The sequence below is a fragment of the Mus musculus genome, chromosome 6 (genome assembly GCF_000001635.26).
Source record: "Mus musculus strain C57BL/6J chromosome 6, GRCm38.p6 C57BL/6J".
Classification (NCBI taxonomy): Eukaryota; Metazoa; Chordata; class Mammalia; order Rodentia; family Muridae; genus Mus; species Mus musculus.
In genome coordinates, this window is record NC_000072.6 from 89708796 (window position 1) to 89728477 (window position 19682).

The window sequence follows — 19682 nt, forward strand, 5'->3', positions numbered from 1 at the left end:
TTAAGTGGGTCTTAATGGGTCATCTTGTAGGAGTATAGAATAAATTGTTGCTGTGGGTGATTTGAACCATGCAAGACTGACATTAGAGGTTTCAGAAGAGAAGAATATTAATACGTGACCCAAGCACTTTGGATGACCCCAGAGATCAGGTGTGAATCTCAGACACTGGAACAAGAAGCTGTAAGGTTGTAGTTGCCTTGGAGACCCCAAGACGTTCGAGCTGCCAGGGTTGTGGGGTATCTGCTGAGGAAAGCTGCTAACAGGGAGTGGAACCAGCCAAGACTATCTGGAAGATAGTCTTCTAAAAGGCATTTGTAGCATTTGTAGGCATTTGTAGCAGTCAACAAAAATGAAAAAGGAGTTGGAGATCTAAAAACAACTTTGATATCAGACATGAAGATGCAGTTTGGATTTTGCTCAGCTCATCTCCTATCATGCTTTGGGAATTACAGTTAAGTGATAGGATGAATCTCAGAAGAGACTTTGGACTTTTTCTATTGTTGAGATGACTATAGTCTATGGGTTCTTTGGAAATTGGACAAAATGTATTTTTTATTGTGCTATGGCTAGGAATGGCTCCTGTAGATTTATGTGTGTGAACAAGACTATGGTAGCCAGGGAGTGGAATGCAATGATTTGAATAAGCTTGGTCCAGGCAATGGCGCTTTTAGGATATGTTGCCTTGCTGGTGAAGTGTTGCTTTTTTTGAGAAAGTGTTTCACTGTGGGTGTGGACATTGAGGCCCTTCTCCTAGCTTTCTGGAAGATAGTCTTCTCCTGTTTACCTGTGCAACATGATGTGGAACTCTCTGCTTCCTGCACTATCCCTGTCTGGAGTCTGCCATGCACCCATCTTGATGATATTGGACTGAACCTTTGAACCTTTAAGCCAGTCCCAATTAAATGTTGTCATCATAAGAGTTGTCTTGGTCCTGGTGTCTGTTCGCAGCAATAAAATCCTAATTAAGACAGAGGCTTTGAACAAGACAAGGAAATGAAGCTGTAGGATCAAAGCTGCACCATGGACAGCCTCACAGTGTGCTGCAGCTCACTTCCAGTTCATCTATAGCTACTAGAACTCAGATGCTCTACTTAGCCTGGGCTCTGACCCATGGGATGTCTCAGCTAGGAATTTGGTTGCCAGGTATGTAATATCAAGTCTATGGTGAACTTGGTCATGGATTCCCCCTAAGAAATTCCTATTCTTGGTCCTAAGAGCAGGAGTTTATGACTCTTGTTTCTTTGGAGAAACAATTGTAAAGCAGTCAAATAATGGGAAAACCTGGATTTTGTTGCTTTCTCTAGGTCTGGTCTCTCTTACGAGATCCCATAATCCCACAAACTGTATCTTCTCATGGTGTTAGAAATAGATAAACCAAATCAATGTCCCTTTTTCTTACACAGAGACCTTCATAGCCACTGGACAAGGAAGCCTATAATCCGTTGTTTCACCATGGGATCCATCACCTCTCAGGTTCTGTCAGGAAGTTTCTCCTGCAGAATGGTTGGGACTCTGTAGTTTGAAAAGGCATCTATGACAAAACTCCTGTCAGGTGTGTGACAAGGTTTCACTGGGACTTCCTTTCCATTCACAATATGAGCACACTGTCTTCTCTGGCATTTCTGAAGATGTATTTTTAATACAATAATAGTCTAGCTGTAATGGTAAGCCTGGAGGACAATAAAGGTGTCAGCCACTTCTTAGCCCCAGTATTTCCCATGGTTTCCCTATCACACCCACACAGTCACTTTTCTTCATTTCCTCTCTGGACACAGTGCTGACATCTGCTTTTTTATGGTTTTCCAGTCACAGGTGGCTTCTCCCTCACTGCCTTCCAGGTAGTAGTCCAAGACACTTGTTAGAAAAAGAATACTGCCTGATGTAACTCCATTTTAAACAGAACCCATTTTCATGAAGCAGAGCCAGTCCCACCTTCCAAAGCCTAAGTTCATTGTTCAGGGAGGCCCAGCGTGGGTGAGAGTGATGGTAGCATGGTAACGGTGAGCTGTGTGACAATGACAAACACAAGCACCCAGATCCATAAACATAAGGATAGAGAGGTGTTGCTCAAACTTGCCTTCAACCCTACTCTTTACAAAACTTCTCAGCACCATGGTGTAGGTAGGCTGTATCCATGCTATAGAGGAAAACACATATACTCTGTCTTTCTCCTCCCTGTATGCAGTGTACCTACACACAGGGCCATAAGAACCAGACATGCAGTAGCTTTTCCAGAAAGGTTACCCTCTTCCATTCTGCTCTCTACTTCCCCCCAGTTGAAAAAGCTAGGTCATAGTTTTGCTGAACCATGGTCACCTGTTTGAGGCCTATTGATGCCATGTGTCCCAGGCTGTCCATGATTTGTGTAACTGAAGGATGTACAGTGATGGCTTCCTGGATCCATGCAGAACTTGGAACTATCTCTGTGCTCCTGGGCAGTTGAAGCCTTTACAGTTGGTCTAGCATAGACTACTCAGGATTCTTCTTGGTATTTTTTGCTCCAGGGAAGCCTTTACAGTTGGTCTAGCATAGACTACTCAGGATTCTTCTGGGTATTTTTTGCTCCAGGTGTGTTTTTTCACCTGTTCTGCCCTCTAAGTCTTTTCTTCCTCTTCCTCAACCTATTTCACAAAGCTATGTCCTTATGTAAAAAACACCACATGTCTCTGGAGGAAACATGGTAGACCAGGATATAGAAGGTAATTTTTGGCATGGTACAATTGCATCTCAGGGATACAGGCAGCAGTTGCAGCCTTAACTGTCATGCAAAAGTCTGTCTCTTACATCATTTTCCTGATGGCAGGGAGTGGCTGTCATGTTCTCTATCTCCTGTGCTGTGTTATGTTGCTATCCATGTGAGGACTAACATCTGGGAAGACAGGCAATGACACCTCTTTTTGGCTGGTTTCTATGAAGTGTGCTGATTGTCATTAGAATGCTTTGAGTATGAATGATGCATTAGCCCAACATGCTCTACATACCTTCACATAGGCACAGTTGTGTGTGCTGCAAAGCCTGGTGCTGGCAGGTGTTCAAGGCTGTTGTTTGTGTCTCTCCTGACTAACTGGTTCCCAGTGTTACAGGACATCATGTCACTCTCTCCAGCTGTTTCTACAGAGAGAAGGGGACTGTTAAGTTTCATCTCCATTCTAATAAGGATCTTCTGACTTCAGAGCAATGATCTCCTGAATCTATGATGTCATGAACTTGACTGAAGATTCCTGACTCCTGAAAATCCCTGGTTTTCCTAGCTGATTTATGTTTTGTAGGTACTGAAGTGACTCTAAAAATAGCACAATGTGCACCCCACTATATAGAGGAAGACAACCCTCACTTCCTGGGGAGTTTGATAATGTGATGCCTTTGCAAGAACCATCTCATCCCTCCCTCCCTCCCTCCCTCCCTCCCTCCCTCCCTCCCTCCCTCCCTCCCTCCCTCCCTCCCTCAAATTCTCCCTTCCCCTCTCTCTTTTTTTTTTGCTAATCCTGTCTGTCTGTCTGTCTGTCTGTCTGTCTGTCTGTCTGTCTCTTCATCTGTCTGTCTGTTTTCCTTGTTTAGCTCATTTTTAGGTTGCAACATCTCCTTAACATGACCAGGAGACAGTCTCACAGCAAACTCCCTGATCACCCAGCTCTTCAATCTTTCCACCCATCTCTGCAATGTTCTCTGAGCCCTGGCTGCAGGAGTTCTTTGGTACATGGATCCACTGAGCTTGGGATCCACAACTTACACATTGATTGCTTGTGGTTTTCTGAAATGGCCTTCTGCTTCAGAGAGAAGTTTTTTTGATATATGAGTAAATATTTAGAACATTTTAAACACTTGTGCTTCTTGTTAATATACTACATTACAGTACAGTATGAGTTGAAAACTATGAAATTATTTCATGTCAAACCCTTGATTTTCAGTTGATAATTCTTACTTGTATCTGTGAATTTTTTTTATGCCTTGTATGAACTAAATGTTCACTAAAGGAAATGATGAGCTACATAATATACACACTGCATTCCTCATGTCCTTTGGGCTGTCTTCACTGAAGTCTGGAGAAGCCTCTTGTACCTAGAGTGAAATGGAAGACTCCCGTGGAGCCTCTCCTTCAAGACTGGATGATACTTTTCATTTAATCATGACCTTAGAATGGGATGGCCCTGAGTCTATTATAACTGTAGTTTTACTTACCACCCTCATTTTACATACCAAATGAGACAAAAATAAGTGTATGTTCATACTGACATTTGATTCTCGGGGTCTTTTCACAGAGGCATCCTGGCAGAAGAATAAAGTCATAGGTTGAATGTAGAGTTATTTAGAATTCAGACAAAGACTCAGATTTCATACTGTTTGGAAAGGAGACTTGACTCCATCATTCTACTCTTTTGGTCATTTTTTTGTCTTTTCTGTTTCAGGCAGGCAAAAGAGCTGGTCAGTTATTATCAGAGATTCATAATCTCTCCCATGCCTACATGACAAGACACTGCATGAGAAAAACATCAGCTGACATGCCTATAGAGATCATTGTGTGCCAGAAACAGTTCCATGTTTGGTGTGTGTACGACATGTTCTTTCACACATAGAGTCCTCTGACACAGGTACAAGACTGACTGTCCATATGTTCTAGAGGAGGGGACTGTAGCTCTGAGTGCTTAAGGTTACACTCTGAGAAAATGACAGTGGGAGGAATTTGATTATGAGTTCAAATTGGTAATCATTTGTTCCGATTAATAAGACTATTTGGCCTGGCTGGCAAGTGTTGGTACATTTTAAAAAATCCAACCACTTTGAAGGTAGAAGCTGGTAGATCTCTGAGTTAGAGACCCTGTCTTGAAAAACAGAGAAAGAGAGAGAGAGAGAGAGAGAGAGAGAGAGAGAGAGAGAGAGAGAGAGAGAGAAACATTTGACCTGGTGGTACAGGAGCACAATACAATAGACAGAAAGAAAACGACCCTGTGTATATGGAACCTGTCATCATACAGTCCTCCAGGAAGGCATATTTCTAGTTTTGCACAATCTTCTCCATTCCAATTTGCTAGATATGTTAAAGCTATTGTATGTCCATCAATGAGATGCAGCTTTTGGCCCAGAACAAACCAAACCCTTGGAAAATGAGTGGAAATGCCTCTTAGAACTCATGGAAATGTTTATTGTTCCAGACAGTTTATATTTGGAAGTAGCCCCACAATGGTGCACACAACTCAGCCTTGATAGGAAAGCATTAGGACAGTGGGGACAGTGGGGATGGCTTTGAGGTGGTAAGAGCTGGAGTTGAGTTCGGATGACATGGAATTGGGATGAATTGACATGTTGGTGCTTGGTGTTGGTTGGCATTTGTGAACAAGGCCATCTTTTGTAAAGAAGAGTTTTCTCTTTTCTCCTCAGGTTTTTGCTATTTGTTTCCTACCCACATACAATGAATAAGGCCAATATGCTCCGAACTGACAAAGACATGCAAATCATTTTGTTCTCTGAAGTGAGTGTTGGGATCTCTGCTAACAGTATCCTTTTTATTGCCCACGTCTGCATGATCCTTGGTGAGAACAGGCCTAAGCCCATTGATCTCTACATTGCTTTCTTGTCCCTAACCCAACTAATGCTGCTTATAACTATGGGACTCATAGCTGTGGACATGTTTCTATCTCAGGGGATATGGGATTCTACCACATGTCAATCCCTTATCTATTTGCACAGGCTTTTGAGGGGACTCTCCCTTTGTGCTACCTGTCTGCTGAATATCCTTTGGACTATCACCCTTAGTTCTAGAAGTTTCTGTTCAACAAAGTTTAAACATAAATCTCCTCATCATATCTCAGGTGCCTTTATTTTCTTCTGTGTTCTCTATATGTCTTTTAGCAGTCACCTCTTCATATCGATTATTGCTACCCACAATTTGACCTCAGAGAATTTTATATATGTTACTCAGTCCTGCTCACTTCTACCTCTGAGTTACTCCAGGACAAGCATGTTTTCTGCACCGATGGCCATCAGGGAAGCCTTTCTTGTCAGTCTCATGGCCCTGTCCAGCGGGTACATGGTGGCTCTCCTATGGAGGCACAAGAAGCAGGCCCAGCACCTTCATAGCACCAGCCTTTCTTCAAAAGCATCCCCAGAGCAAAGGGCCACCAGGACCATCCTGCTGCTCATGAGCTTCTTTGTGGTTCTCTACATTTTGGAAAATGCTGTCTTCTACTCAAGGATAAAGTTTAAGGATGGCTCAATATTGTACTGTGTCCAAATTATTTTGTGTCATAGCTATGCCACAGTCAACCCTTTTGTGTTTATTTGCACTGAAAAGCATATAATTAAGTTTTGGGAGTCAAAGTGTGGCAGAATAGTAAATATTTAATTATTCATTGATGGGTATGGACCCTGATATAATCCAACATATTGTTATCAGAGCTTTGGGTTATGACATATTTGGAAGATTTTATGACTTAAATTGATACATGAAAACACTTTTTTTCCTGTTTAGTCTGTTTACTTTGTGTTCAGATGACAAGTATATAAAATAAAACTAAATAGCATACCCACTCAGGTATCATATGCGGTATATATTTCTCAGAACAACTTCAAAGGAGATCTGTTAGAGGACTCTCATTTGACCTGGGTTCACACATTGCATTTAAGTATGGAGTGTGTAAAGACCAATAAATCAGACATTAAGAATAAGCAAAGTTTTGGTTGATTATGTGATTTGACCTGTTCATTCCTCTGGTAGGTGTGTTATGGGAATGTATAAGAAAAGGTTGATCCCCGCTCCTCCTACCCCCAGTGTGCTGTTATCTAGGACGAAATACAGTAAAATCAAGAGGCAGACAAAATTCTCCAGCAAGGATGCCATGTTTGTGTTCTTCCTGTAGACCGTTATTATATACAGACATTAAAATTATAGTCTGCAGAGATGCATTAAAGGCACCAGTAACAGAAGTGTGTTCAGATCTCCACAGGAAAAGCATACTGCTCTGCCACATCCATCAGCGTAAGTGCCCTGCACCCAAGTGCAGAATCAGGAGATGTTCAGGTCCCAGGCAGGCTGTGGGAGGAGGATTTTAGGGGCTGCAAAAGGTTTCCAGCATCTGCAGAGGAGACACTGAGCTCTGACTGCCCCTCAGCACAGGGGACTCTGTTTTGCAGAATGAGGGGATTTCATAATACAATACTTATTTCTGTGATTTAGAATTTTCAAATTATATAGTATTACATTTGGCCTGAATTTCTTTTTTGAATTTAGTGACTCACTTTGACTAGCAGTGTAGGCATTTTGTGTTACATAGGTGTACTTTTACAAACATATTAGACAATTAATGTTTCCATTTCCAATTTTAATTACAAATCCTGTTTGAATCGTTGAATGTCATGCGACAAATACAAATATTATAAGTGACTTCTATGTTTTAGTAATTAAAATAATTTTAGGATCTTCATAGAGGTGAATCATGCCCCCACTCTCATATTTTAGATGGTATGTTCCCACTGCTACAAAGTATCTACCAGTATTTCCTAATTAGTTCTTTGTCTCCCAATTCACCCTCAGAGGTTACAAACTGGTGTTGTTGGTTCTTGCCCATTCGTTATAAGTTAAGAAATGTCAGCAAAGAACCATGAGGAAGCAGGCAACGAACCATTGGACCCACTGTGGATGTGATATCCTCCCTGGACCCCGAGGCACCAGGAACTGATAAATTCCCCAGCTTGGGAGAAACAATCAATTGTGTCCTGTTAACTGAAATAAATATCCCTTCCAGTTCCTCTGCTGGTCGAAACCCACAACTTCCCTTCCCTGCAGGAGCTTGGGGCATGCTGTCTCATTCCTGTCCTTTGCTCTGTGTTTGGCTTTCATGTTTTCTTCAAAATGCACCTTTTTTAAATGAAAGATTTGTTTTTAAAATTTATTTATTTATTCACTTTACATCCTTATATCAGTACTCCTCACACAAGTCCTCCCTCCATTCCCCTCTTCCCTTCTCTTCTGACAAGGGAAACCCACTTTGGGTATCATTCCCTCCAATCTGGCACATTAAGTCCCTGAAAGACTAGGCATATCCTATCTTATTCAGTCCCAATAAGGAGGCACAGTTAGGGGAACAAGATCCACAGGTAGGCGATAGATTCAGGGATAGCTCCCACTCTAGTTATTGGGGGACTCACATAAAGACCAAGCTGAACATCTGCTATGTGTTTGCAGAGGGCCTAGGTCCACCCCATGCTGGCTCTTTGGCTGGTGGTTGAGTTTCTGGAAGCACTGAAGGGTCCAGGTTAGCTGACCCTATTGGTCTTCTTGTGGAGTCCCTGGGCTGTTCAATTCCTTCAATCCTCCAGTCAAGGCTTCCATTAGAATCCTGAGCTCAATCCAATGTCTGGCTGTGTGTCTCTTTTCATTGGCTGCTGGAAGGTCCAGCCTGTGCTTGCTCTTTGGTTGTTGGTTCAGTCTCTGGGAGCCCCCAAGGATCCATGTTAGTTGACTCTGTTGGTCTTCATCCTCATTGGAGAATAGTTATGCCAGGCTCCTTTCTACAAACATAACAGAGTATCATTAGTAGAGTCAAGGATTGCTTCTTGCCCATGGGTTAGGTCTCAAGTTGGGCCAGTCATTGGTTGGCTGTTCCCTCCTTCTCTGCTCCATCTTTGCTCTTGCACATCTGTAGGCAGGAAACATTTTGCAGAGAAGGTTTTGTGGGTGGGTTGGTATCCTTAGATATCCACAGGGAATTCTTCCTGGCTACAGAAAGTGGCCACTTCTGGGTTCATATCCCCCACTGCTAGTAGTCTCAGCTAGAGTTACCCTCCCAGATGCCCTGGAGACTCCCCCAACCCAGGTCTCTGGAATGTCCTAGAAATATGCACTCCTCCCCCCTCGCCCCTGCTGATTTCCATTTTATCTCCCCTGCTTTCCCTATACCTGATTCTTCCCCATCTCCTCTTCCAGCCAGTTACTTCCCTCCAACTACCTCCAATATGTATTTTATTACCCCAATCTGAGAACGATTCTACCATCCTCCCTTGGGTCCTCCTCTTTATCTGGCTTCTTTGGGTCTGTTGGTTATAGTGTGGTTATCTTGTATTTTATGGCTAATATCCACATACAAGTGAGTACATACCATGCACATACTTTCAGGTTCAGGTTAACTATTTATGATGATATTTTGTAGTTCTGTGGATCTATCTGCAAAATTCATGATTTTCTGTTTTTAATAGCTGAGTAGTATTCCATTGTGTAAATGATCCACATTTTCTTTTCCATTCTTTTGTTGAGGGACATCTAGGTTGTTTTCAGTTTCTGGCTTTTACAAATAAAGCTGCTTTCAACTTAATTGAGCAAGTGTCTTTGTGGGGTGTTGGAGCCTCTTTTAGATATAAGCCCAGAAGTTGTATAGCTGGGTCTTGAGGTAGAACTATTCCTATTTTTCTGAGAAAACACCAAATTGATTTTCACAGTGGTTGGCCCAGTTTCTACTGTCAACAGCAATAAAGATGCATTCCTCTTGCACAACAGCCTTGCCAGTATGTGCTGTCTTTGAGTATTTGATCTTGGCCAACTCAGAGTTGTTTAATTTGCATTTCCCTGGTGACTCAGAACTTGAAACATTTTATTAAGTGCTTCTCAGCCTTATGAGATGTCTCTGTTCAGTATTCTCTATTTTGCTCTGTATTCCATTTTAAAAAATTGGGTTATTTGGGTTGTTTTTGTGTAAGTTCTTGAATTTTTTGTAAATTTTGTATATTAGCCCTCTGTCAGGTGTAGGCTTGGTGAAGATCCTTTTCCATTCTGTAGGCTGCTGATTTTTCCCTTTGACGGTATCTTTTGATTTACAGAAGCTTTACAGTTTCATGAGGTCTCATTTATGAATTATTGCCTAATCCATTGTGTTCTGTTCAGGGAGTTGACTCCTGCACCAGTGAGCTCAAGGCAGTTCCCAACTTTCTGATCTATTAGATTAATGTGTCAGGTTTTACATTGAGGTCTTTGAATTACTTGGACTTGAGTTTTGTTCAGGGTGATAAATATGGATCTATTTTTATTCTTCTACATGTAGACATCCAGTTAGAACAGCACCATTTTTGAAGATAATTTTATTTTTCCATTGTATGATTTTGGTTCCTTTTGAAAATGCAGTTGTCCATAGGGTTTATTTCTCTGTTTTTCATTTGACTCCATTGACCAACCAGTCTGTGTCTGTAGCAATACCATGAAGGTTTTTTTTTTCCCCACTATTGCTGTGCAGTACAGCTTGAGGTCAGGGATGGTCATTATACCAGAATTTCTTTTATTGTTCAGAATTGTTTTGTCTATCCTGTTTTTTTTAAAATTCTATACAAAATTAGGAATTGCTCTTTCCATGGCTGTGAAAAAGTGGTGTTGGAATTTTCCCTGGGATTGCATTAAATCTGTAGATGGCTTTCGGTAAGGTGACTATTTTCACTATGTTAATCCTTCCAATCCATGAGCATGTGTGGATCTTTTCATCATCTGATATCTTTTTTAATGTCTTTCTTCAGGAACTTGAAGTTATTGTCATACATTTCTTTCTCAGCCCAATTATCATTTGTATAAAGGAACATTCAAATGTGTCTGTGAGTACATTTTACATTCAGATACTTTGCTGAGCAGAACTCTAGGAATTCTCTGGTAGAATTTTTCTGGAACATATATGTGTGTGTGTGTGTGTGTGTTGTGTTTGTCTCTCTCTCTCTCTCTCTCTCTATATATATATATATATATATACATATATATATATTCATTTCATCCACCAATAGCGATACTTTGACTTCTTCTCTACCAATTTGTATCTCCTTGATATTTTTTAGTTGTCTTATTGCTCTACCTAGAACTTCAAGTACTATATTGGATAGGAAGAGATTGGACAGTCCTGCCTTGTCCCTGATTTTAGTGGAATTGTTTTAAGTATCTCTCCATTTAATTTGATGTTGGCTATCAGCTTGCTGTATATCACCTTTAGTATGTTTAGGTATGTGCTTTGTATTCCTATTCTCCCCAAGACTTATATTATGAAGGGAGGTTGGATTTTTGTTAAAGCCTTTTCCACAATCTAATGAGGCGGTCACCTTTTGAAGGATTATAATATGTTTTAATATAAGTATTCATTCTGTCATGATTCCCACAAGCAAGCTAATACACATGTATTGAATCTCATGGCTCCTGGTTTTGTATATGACCATGAGCAGAAGAGCTAAGGTCTATTCTCTTGGCAAATTTTTTAACTAGACATTTCTTCATTTACATTTCAAATGCTATCCTGAAAGTCCCCTATACCTTCCCCCCAACCTGCTCCCCAATCCACCCACTCCTGCTTCCTGGCCCTGGCATTCCCCTGTACTGGAGCATATAGAGATGGTCATGTTTTTCTTATAGTTTGTTTATATGATAGATTACATTGATAGATTTCTATATGTTGAACCATCCCTGCATCTCTAGAATGAAGCCTACTTTACTATGGTGGATGATCTTTTTGATATGTTCTTGGATTTGCACTGTAAGTGTTTCATTGAATATTTTTGCATCAATGTTCATAAGGGAAATTGATCTTTAATTTTCTTTCTTTGTTGAGTCTTTGTGTGGTTTAGGTATCAGGGTGACTGTAGCCTCATAAAATGAATTTGATAATGTTTCTTCTGTTTTTGTTTTGTGGAGTGATTTGAGGAATATTGGTATTAGCATTTCTTTTATAGAATGTCTGCTATAATTCTGTGCCAAACTATCTGGCCTTGTGCTTTTTTTGTTGGGAGACATTTATGACTGCTTCTACTCCCTTAAGGATCCATAGGACTATTTAAATAGTCTACCTGATATTGATCTAACTTTTGTAAGTAGTAACTTTGGTGAAAATTATCAATTTCTTTTATATTTTTTAATTTTGTGAAGTACAAAATTTTTTAAGTCAGACCTTATGATTCTTTGAATTTCCTCAGTGTCTACTGTTATGCCTTCCTTTTCATTTTGAGAACTTGGATATTCTGTCTGTACCTATTATTAGGTTTGATAAAAATTTGTCTATCTTTTTATTTTCTCAAGAATTCTTTGTTTCATTGACTCTTTGTATTGTTCTCTTTGCTTCTACTTATTGGTTTCAGCCCCAATTTTGTTTCCTGCTTTTTATTCCTCTTCGGTGTGATTCTTTCTTTTCCTTCTAGAGCTTTCAGGTGTGCTGTTAACTCACTAGTATGAGAACTCACGAACTTCTCTTTCTCTTGTTGAAATATTTTTAAATTATTCAAAAAATTTTAATTTTTAAATGTGCACTGGTGGTTTGTTTTCATGTGTGCCTGTGTGGGGGTGTTGTGTCCTTGGAATTGAAGTTACAGACAGTTGGGAGGTGACACAAGGTGGTTGGGAATTGAACCCAGGTCCATTAGCATGAGAAGTTAATGAGCTAAACTGCAGAGCCATCTCTCTAGCCAGAGAATTCACTAATTTCCTTATACAGGCACTTAGCCCTATGAACTTTACCCTTTCCTCTGCTTTCATTGTGTCCTATAAGTTTGTGTATGTTGTGCTTTCATTTTCATTGAATTCTAGAAAGTCTTTCTCTCTTTAGGAGGAATCCTTGATCCAGTGGTTGTTCAGTAGAGAATTGTTCAGGTCATATGAGTTTGGCTTTCTCTTATTTCCCTTATTTCTGTTGCTGTTGAACAAAGTGGATTCTGGTTTCTTTGGAGACTCATTTGTTACATGTGATGTCTTTCTGTAAACTGTCTCATGAGAGGACGTTGCTGAAGCACACAGGTGGGAGAATATTTTGCAGGAATCCTGGCGTTTCTCTGGAAGCAGCCTGGAAAAAGGGCATGTGATGCTTTTGTAGAGCAGACACTTGGGAGGATATGATATGTTTGAAAGGGTATCAATTTAACTTGTTGGTCAGTAGATGGTGCTTTGTGGTATTGGTTCACCTTGCCACACTTTGTTGGTCATCTTTTGTCATGACTTCATAGGGAGAAGTACACCAAAGAGCTTCTGGTTGTGTTCCGGTGGCTTCTTGCACCTCATGGGACTCAGGTCAATTGGAAGAGCCTCAAAGGTTTGTTCTAAATGGAACTGCCATTGCTGATTGATGAATGGTGTTAGCGAGTAGATCAAGCTACCACTGATGATTTGTGTGGACTGAACTGCTGATATCATGGCAACTCAGATTGGATTCATTCCAAAGAACTATTTTCACATCCTCCTTTGCCTTACTAACCTTTCCTTTCCACTCTGGTAGGTGTTGGCTAGACAGGAGGTTAAATCATTTAAGTACTCTTATTAAAAATAGATTTTGAAAACTGTAATCCTACAGTTGAAGTCCAGTTTTAATCCATATTGGTCTGATAAGATATGTGGGGGAGGGTCTTTTTTGGTATTTGTTGAGAATTGCTTTGTGACTGAGTACATGGTCAATTTTTGAGAAGGTTCTGTGAGGTGTTGAGAAGAACTTGTATTCATTGGTGTTGGCATGAAATGTTCTGTAGATATATGTTAGGTTGATTTGAGTTATAACATCTGTTAACTGCAGTATTTCTCTATTTAGTTTCTGTCTTCATGCCCTGTCCATTGGTGAGAGTGGTGTATTGAAGTCTCTCACTGTTAATGTGTGGTGTTTGATGTGTGATTTAAGCTTTAGTATTGTTTCTCTAACAAATGTGGTTCCCTTGCATTTGGAAGATAGATATTCAGAATTGAGACATTATCTGGGTAGTTTTTCCTTTGATGAGTATGAAGTGTCCTTCCCCATATTTTGATTAATTTTGGTTGAAAGTCTGTTTTATCAGCTGTTAATAGAGGCTACCTCTAGCTTGCTTTTGGATCCATTTGTTTGGAAAATCTTTCGAAGGCTCTTTACTCTGAGATAATATATATCTTTTGTGTTGAGATGTGTTTTTTTCATGCAGCAGAAGTGTGGATCCTATTTTCATGTCCATTTGTTAGGGTTTTTATTGGGGGAATCAAGTCCATTGATGTTGTGTCATATTGATGACCAAAGATTGTTAGTTCGTGTATTTTGATGTTGGTGGTGATACTGTGTGTGTGTGTGTGTGTGTGTGTGTGTGTGTGTGTGTGATTGTTTTCTATTTGTTTTGCTGTGAGATAAAGTCTTGTGTTTCTTGGGTGTAGTTACTCTCCTTGTGTTAGAGTTTTTTTTCCTTGTATATTCTTTTTAAAAAATTTTTATTTATTTTTATTAGGCATTTTCTTCATTTACATTTCCAATGCTATCACAAAAGTCCCCCATACCCTTCCACCCACTCCACCAACCCAACCACTCCCACTTCTTGGCCCTGGCTTTCCCCTGAACTAAGGCATATAAAGTTTGCAAGACCAATGGGCCTCTCGTTCCAATGATGGCCGACTAGGCCATCTTCTTCTTCTTTTTTTTCCCATTTTTTATTAGGTATTTAGCTCATTTACATTTCCAATGCTATACCAAAAGTCCCCCATATCCACCCACCCCCACTCCCCTGCCCACCCACTCCCCCTTTTTGGCCCTGGTGTTCCCCTGTACTGGGGCATATAAAGTTTGCAAGTCCAATGGGCCTCTCTTTCCAGTGATGGCCGACTAGGCCATCTTTTGATATATATGCAGCTAGAGTCAAGAGCTCCGGGGTACTGGCTACTTCATAATGTTGTTCCACCTATAGGGTTGCAGATCCCTTTAGCTCCTTGGCTACTTTCTCTAGCTCCTCCATTGGGAGCCCTATGATCCATCCATTAGCTGACTGTGAGCATCCACTTCTGTGTTTGCTAGGCCCCAGCATAGTCTCACAAGAGACAGCTACATCTGGGTCCTTTCAATAAAATCTTGCTAGTGTATGCAATGGTGTCAGTGTTTGGATGCTGATTATGGGGTGGATCCCTGGATATGGCAGTCTCTACGTGGTCCATCCTTTCATCTCAGCTCCAATCTTTGTCTCTGTAACTCCTTCCATGGGTGTTTTGTTCCCAAATCTAAGGAGGGGCATAGTGCCCACACTTCAGTCTTCATTCTTCTTGAGTTTCATGTGTTTAGCAAATTATATCTTATATCTTGGGTATCCTAGGTTTGGGGCTAATATCCACTTATCAGTGAGTACATATTGTGTGAGTTTCTTTGTGAATGTGTTACCTCACTCAGGATGATGCCCTCCAGGTCCATCCATTTGGCTAGGAATTTCATAAATTCATTCTTTTTAATAGCTGAGTAGTACTCCATTGTGTAGATGTACCACATTTTCTGTATCCATTCCTCTGTTGAGGGGCATCTAGGTTCTTTCCAGCTTCTGGCTATTATAAATAAGGCTGCTATGAACATAGTGGAGCATGTGTCCTTCTTACCAGTTGGGGCATCTTCTGGATATATGCCCAGGAGAGGTATTGCTGGATCCTCCGGTAGTACTATGTCCAGTTTTCTGAGGAACCGCCAGACTGATTTCCAGAATGGTTGTACAAGCCTGCACTCCCACCAACAATGGAGGAGTGTTCCTCTTTCTCCACATCCACGCCAGCATCTGCTGTCACCTGAATTTTTGATCTTAGCCATTCTGACTGGTGTGAGGTGGAATCTCAGGGTTGTTTTGATTTGCATTTCCCTGATGATTAAGGATGTTGAACATTTTTTCAGGTGCTTCTCTGCCATTCAGTATTTCTCAGGTGAGAATTCTTTGTTCAGTTCTGAGCCCCATTTTTTAATGGGGTTATTTGATTTTCTGAAGTCCACCTTCTTGAGTTCTTTATATATGTTGGATATTAGTCCCCTATCTGATTTAGGATAGGTAAAGATCCTTTCCCAATCTGTTGGTGGTCTTTTTGTCTTATTGACGGTGTCTTTTGCCTTGCAGAAACTTTGGAGTTTCATTAGGTCCCATTTGTCAATTCTCGATCTTACAGCACAAGCCATTGCTGTTCTGTTCAGGAATTTTTCCCCTGTGCCCATATCTTCAAGGCTTTTCCCCACTTTCTCCTCTATAAGTTTCAGTGTCTCTGGTTTTATGTGAAGTTCCTTGATCCACTTAGATTTGACCTTAGTACAAGGAGATAAGTATGGATTGATTCACATTCTTCTACATGATAACAACCAGTTATGCCAGCACCAATTGTTGAAAATGCTGTCTTTCTTCCACTGGATGGTTTTAGCTCCCTTGTCGAAGATCAAGTGACCATAGGTGTGTGGGTTCATTTCTGGGTCTTCAATTCTATTCCATTGGTCTACTTGTCTGTCTCTATACCAGTACCATGCAGTTTTTTTTATCACAATTGCTCTGTAGTAAAGCTTTAGGTCTGGCATGGTGATTCCGCCAGAAGTTCTTTTATCCTTGAGAAGACTTTTTGCTATCCTAGGTTTTTTGTTATTCCAGACAAATTTGCAAATTGCTCCTTCCAATTCGTTGAAGAATTGAGTTGGAATTTTGATGGGGATTGCATTGAATCTGTAGATTGCTTTTGGCAAGATAGCCATTTTTACAATGTTGATCCTGCCAATCCATGAGCATGGGAGATCTTTCCATCTTCTGAGATCTTCATTAATTTCTTTCTTCAGAGATTTGAAGTTTTTATCATACAGATCTTTCACTTCCTTAGTTAGAGTCACGCCAAGATATTTTATATTATTTGTGACTATTGAGAAGGGTGTTGTTTCCCTAATTTCTTTCTCAGCCTGTTTATTCTTTGTATAGAGAAAGGCCATTGACTTGTTTGAGTTTATTTTATATCCAGCTACTTCACCGAAGCTGTTTATCAGGTTTAGGAGTTCTCTGGTAGAATTTTTAGGGTCACTTATATATACTATCATATCATCTGCAAAAAGTGATATTTTGACTTCCTCTTTTCCAATTTGTATCCCCTTGATCTCCTTTTGTTGTCGAATTGCTCTGGCTAATACTTCAAGTACTATGTTGAAAAGGTAGGGAGAAAGTGGGCAGCCTTGTCTAGTCCCTGATTTTAGTGGGATTGCTTCCAACTTCTCTCCATTTACTTTGATGTTGGCTACTGGTTTGCTGTAGATTGCTTTTATCATGTTTAGGTATGGGCCTTGAATTCCTGATCTTTCCAAAACTTTTATCATGAATGGGTGTTGGATCTTGTCAAATGCTTTTTCTGCATCTAACGAGATGATCATGTGGTTTTTGTCTTTGAGTTTGTTTATATAATGGATTACATTGATGGATTTTCGTATATTAAACCATCCCTGCATCCCTGGAATAAAACCTACTTGGTCAGGATGGATGATTGCTTTAATGTGTTCTTGGATTCGGTTAGCGAGAATTTTATTGAGGATTTTTGCATCGATATTCATAAGAGAAATTGGTCTGAAGTTCTCTATCTTTGTTGGGTCTTTCTGTGGTTTAGGTATCAGAGTAATAGTGGCTTCATAAAATGAGTTGGGTAGAGTACCTTCTACTTCTATTTTGTGAAATAGTTTGTGCAGAACTGGAATTAGATCTTCTTTGAAGGTCTGATAGAACTCTGCACTAAACCCATCTGGTCCTGGGCTTTTTTTGGTTGGGAGACTATTAATAACTGCTTCTATTTCTTTAGGTGATATGGGACTGTTTAGATGATCAACTTGATCCTGATTCAACTTTGGTACCTGGTATCTGTCCAGAAATTTGTCCATTTTGTCCAGGTTTTCCACTTTTGTTGAGTATAGCCTTTTGTAGAAGGATCTGATGGTGTTTTGGATTTCTTCAGGATCTGTTGTTATGTCTCCCTTTTCATTTCTGATTTTGTTAATTAGGATTTTGTCCCTGTGCCCTTTAGTGAGTCTAGCTAAGGGTTTATCTATCTTGTTGATTTTCTCAAAGAACCAACTCCTCGTTTGGTTAATTCTTTGAATAGTTCTTCTTGTTTCCACTTGGTTGATTTCACCCCTGAGTTTGATTATTTCCTGCCGTCTACTCCTCTTGGGTGAATTTGCTTCCTTTTTTTCTAGAGCTTTTAGATGTGTTGTCAAGCTGCTAGTATGTGCTGTCTCCCGTTTCTTCTTGGAGGCACTCAGAGCTATGAGTTTCCCTCTTAGAAATGCTTTCATTGTGTCCCATAGGTTTGGGTACGTTGTGGCTTCATTTTCATTAAACTCTAAAAAGTCTTTAATTTCTTTCTTTATTCCTTCCTTGACCAAGGTATCATTGAGAAGAGTGTTATTCAGTTTCCACGTGAATGTTGGCTTTCTATTATTTATGTTGTTATTGAAAATCAGTCTTAGGCCATGGTGGTCTGATAGGATACATGGGACAATTTCAATATTTTTGTATCTATTGAGGCCTGTTTTGTGACCAATTATATGGTCAATTTTGGAGATGATCCCGTGAGGTGCTGAGAAGAAGGTATATCCTTTTGTTTTAGGATAAAATGTTCTGTAGATATCTGTCAGGTCCATTTGTTTCATAACTTCTGTTAGTTTCACTGTGTCCCTGTTTAGTTTCTGTTTCCACGATCTGTCCATTGAAGAAAGTGGTGTGTTGAAGTCTCCCACTATTATTGTGTGAGGTGCAATGTATGCTTTGAGCTTTACTAAAGTGTCTTTAATGAATGTGGCTGCCCTTGCATTTGGTGCGTAGATATTCAGAATTGAGAGTTCCTCTTGGAGGATTTTACCTTTGATGAGTATGAAGTGTCCCTCCTTGTCTTTTTTGATAACTTTGGGTTGGAAGTCGATTTTATCCGATATTAAAATGGCTACTCCAGGTTGTTTCTTCAGTCCATTTGCTTGGAAAATTGTTTTCCAGCCTTTCACTCTGAGGTAGTGTCTGTCTTTTTCCCTGAGATGGGTTTCCTGTAAGCAGCAGAATGTTGGGTCCTGTTTGTGTAGCCAGTCTGTTAGTCTATGTCTTTTTATTGGGGAATTGAGTCCATTGATATTAAGAGATATTAAGGAAAAGTAATTGTTGCTTCCTTTTATTTTTGTTGTTAGAGTTGGCATTCTGTTCTTGTGACTGTCTTCTTTTAGGTTTGTTGAATGATTACTTTCTTGGTTGTTCTAGGGCGTGATTTCCGTCCTTGTATTGCTTCTTTTCTGTTATTATCCTTTGAAGGGCTGGATTCGTGGAAAGATATTGTGTGAATTTGTTTTTGTCGTGGAATACTTTGGTTTCTCCATCTATGGTAATTGAGAGTTTGGCCGGGTATAGTAGCCTGGGCTGGCATTTGTGTTCTCTTAGTGTCTGTATAACATCTGTCCAGGCTCTTCTGGCTTTCATAGTCTCTGGTGAAAAGTCTGGTGTAATTCTGATAGGCCTTCCTTTATATGTTACTTGATCTTTCTCCCTTACTGCTTTTAATATTCTATCTTTATTTAGTGCATTTGTTGTTCTGATTATTATGTTTCAGGAGGAATTTCTTTTCTGGTCCAGTCTATTTGGAGTTCTGTAGGCTTCTTATGTGATCATGGGCATCTCTTTTTTTATGTGTGGGAAGTTTTCTTCTATTATTTTGTTGAAGATATTAGCTGGCCCTTTAAGTTGAAAATCTTCATTCTCATCAATTCCTATTATCCGTAGGTTTGGTCTTCTCATTGTGTCCTGCATTACCTGGATGTTTTGAGTTAGGATCCTTTTGCATTTTGTATTTTCTTTGACTGTTGTGTCGATGTTCTCTATGGAATCTTCTGCACCTGAGATTCTCTCTTCCATTTCTTGTATTCTGTTGCTGATGCTGGCATCTATGGTTCCAGATCTCTTTCCTAGGGTTTCTATCTCCAGCGTTGCCTCGCTTTGGGTTTTCT

The 19682-nt window shown here is 40.1% G+C and overlaps 1 protein-coding gene across 3 annotated transcripts; it reads left to right on the plus strand.

The window, feature by feature from the left end:
• Positions 1-2465: 2465 nt before the first annotated feature.
• Positions 2466-6340, plus strand: Vmn1r40 (vomeronasal 1 receptor 40). Of its 3 annotated transcripts, none has more exons than XM_006505381.3 (3): positions 2466-2699; positions 4407-4589; positions 5377-6340. In XM_006505381.3, exon 3 carries the CDS (start codon positions 5408-5410, stop codon positions 6338-6340), a length of 933 nt encoding a protein of 310 aa, XP_006505444.1. In that variant the 5' UTR covers positions 2466-2699; positions 4407-4589; positions 5377-5407. The 3 variants fall into 3 exon arrangements, with proteins under 3 accessions (XP_006505444.1, XP_006505445.1, NP_444458.1); XM_006505382.3 differs by having other exon boundaries at positions 2466-2568; NM_053228.1 differs by lacking the exons at positions 2466-2699; positions 4407-4589 and having other exon boundaries at positions 5408-6340.
• The last annotated feature ends 13342 nt before the right edge of the window (positions 6341-19682 follow it).

Bases quoted from the DNA above. Each gene is read 5' to 3' on its own strand.
- Vmn1r40 (XM_006505381.3), top strand. From the start codon at position 5,408: ATGAATAAGGCCAATATGCTCCGAACTGACAAAGACATGCAAATCATT.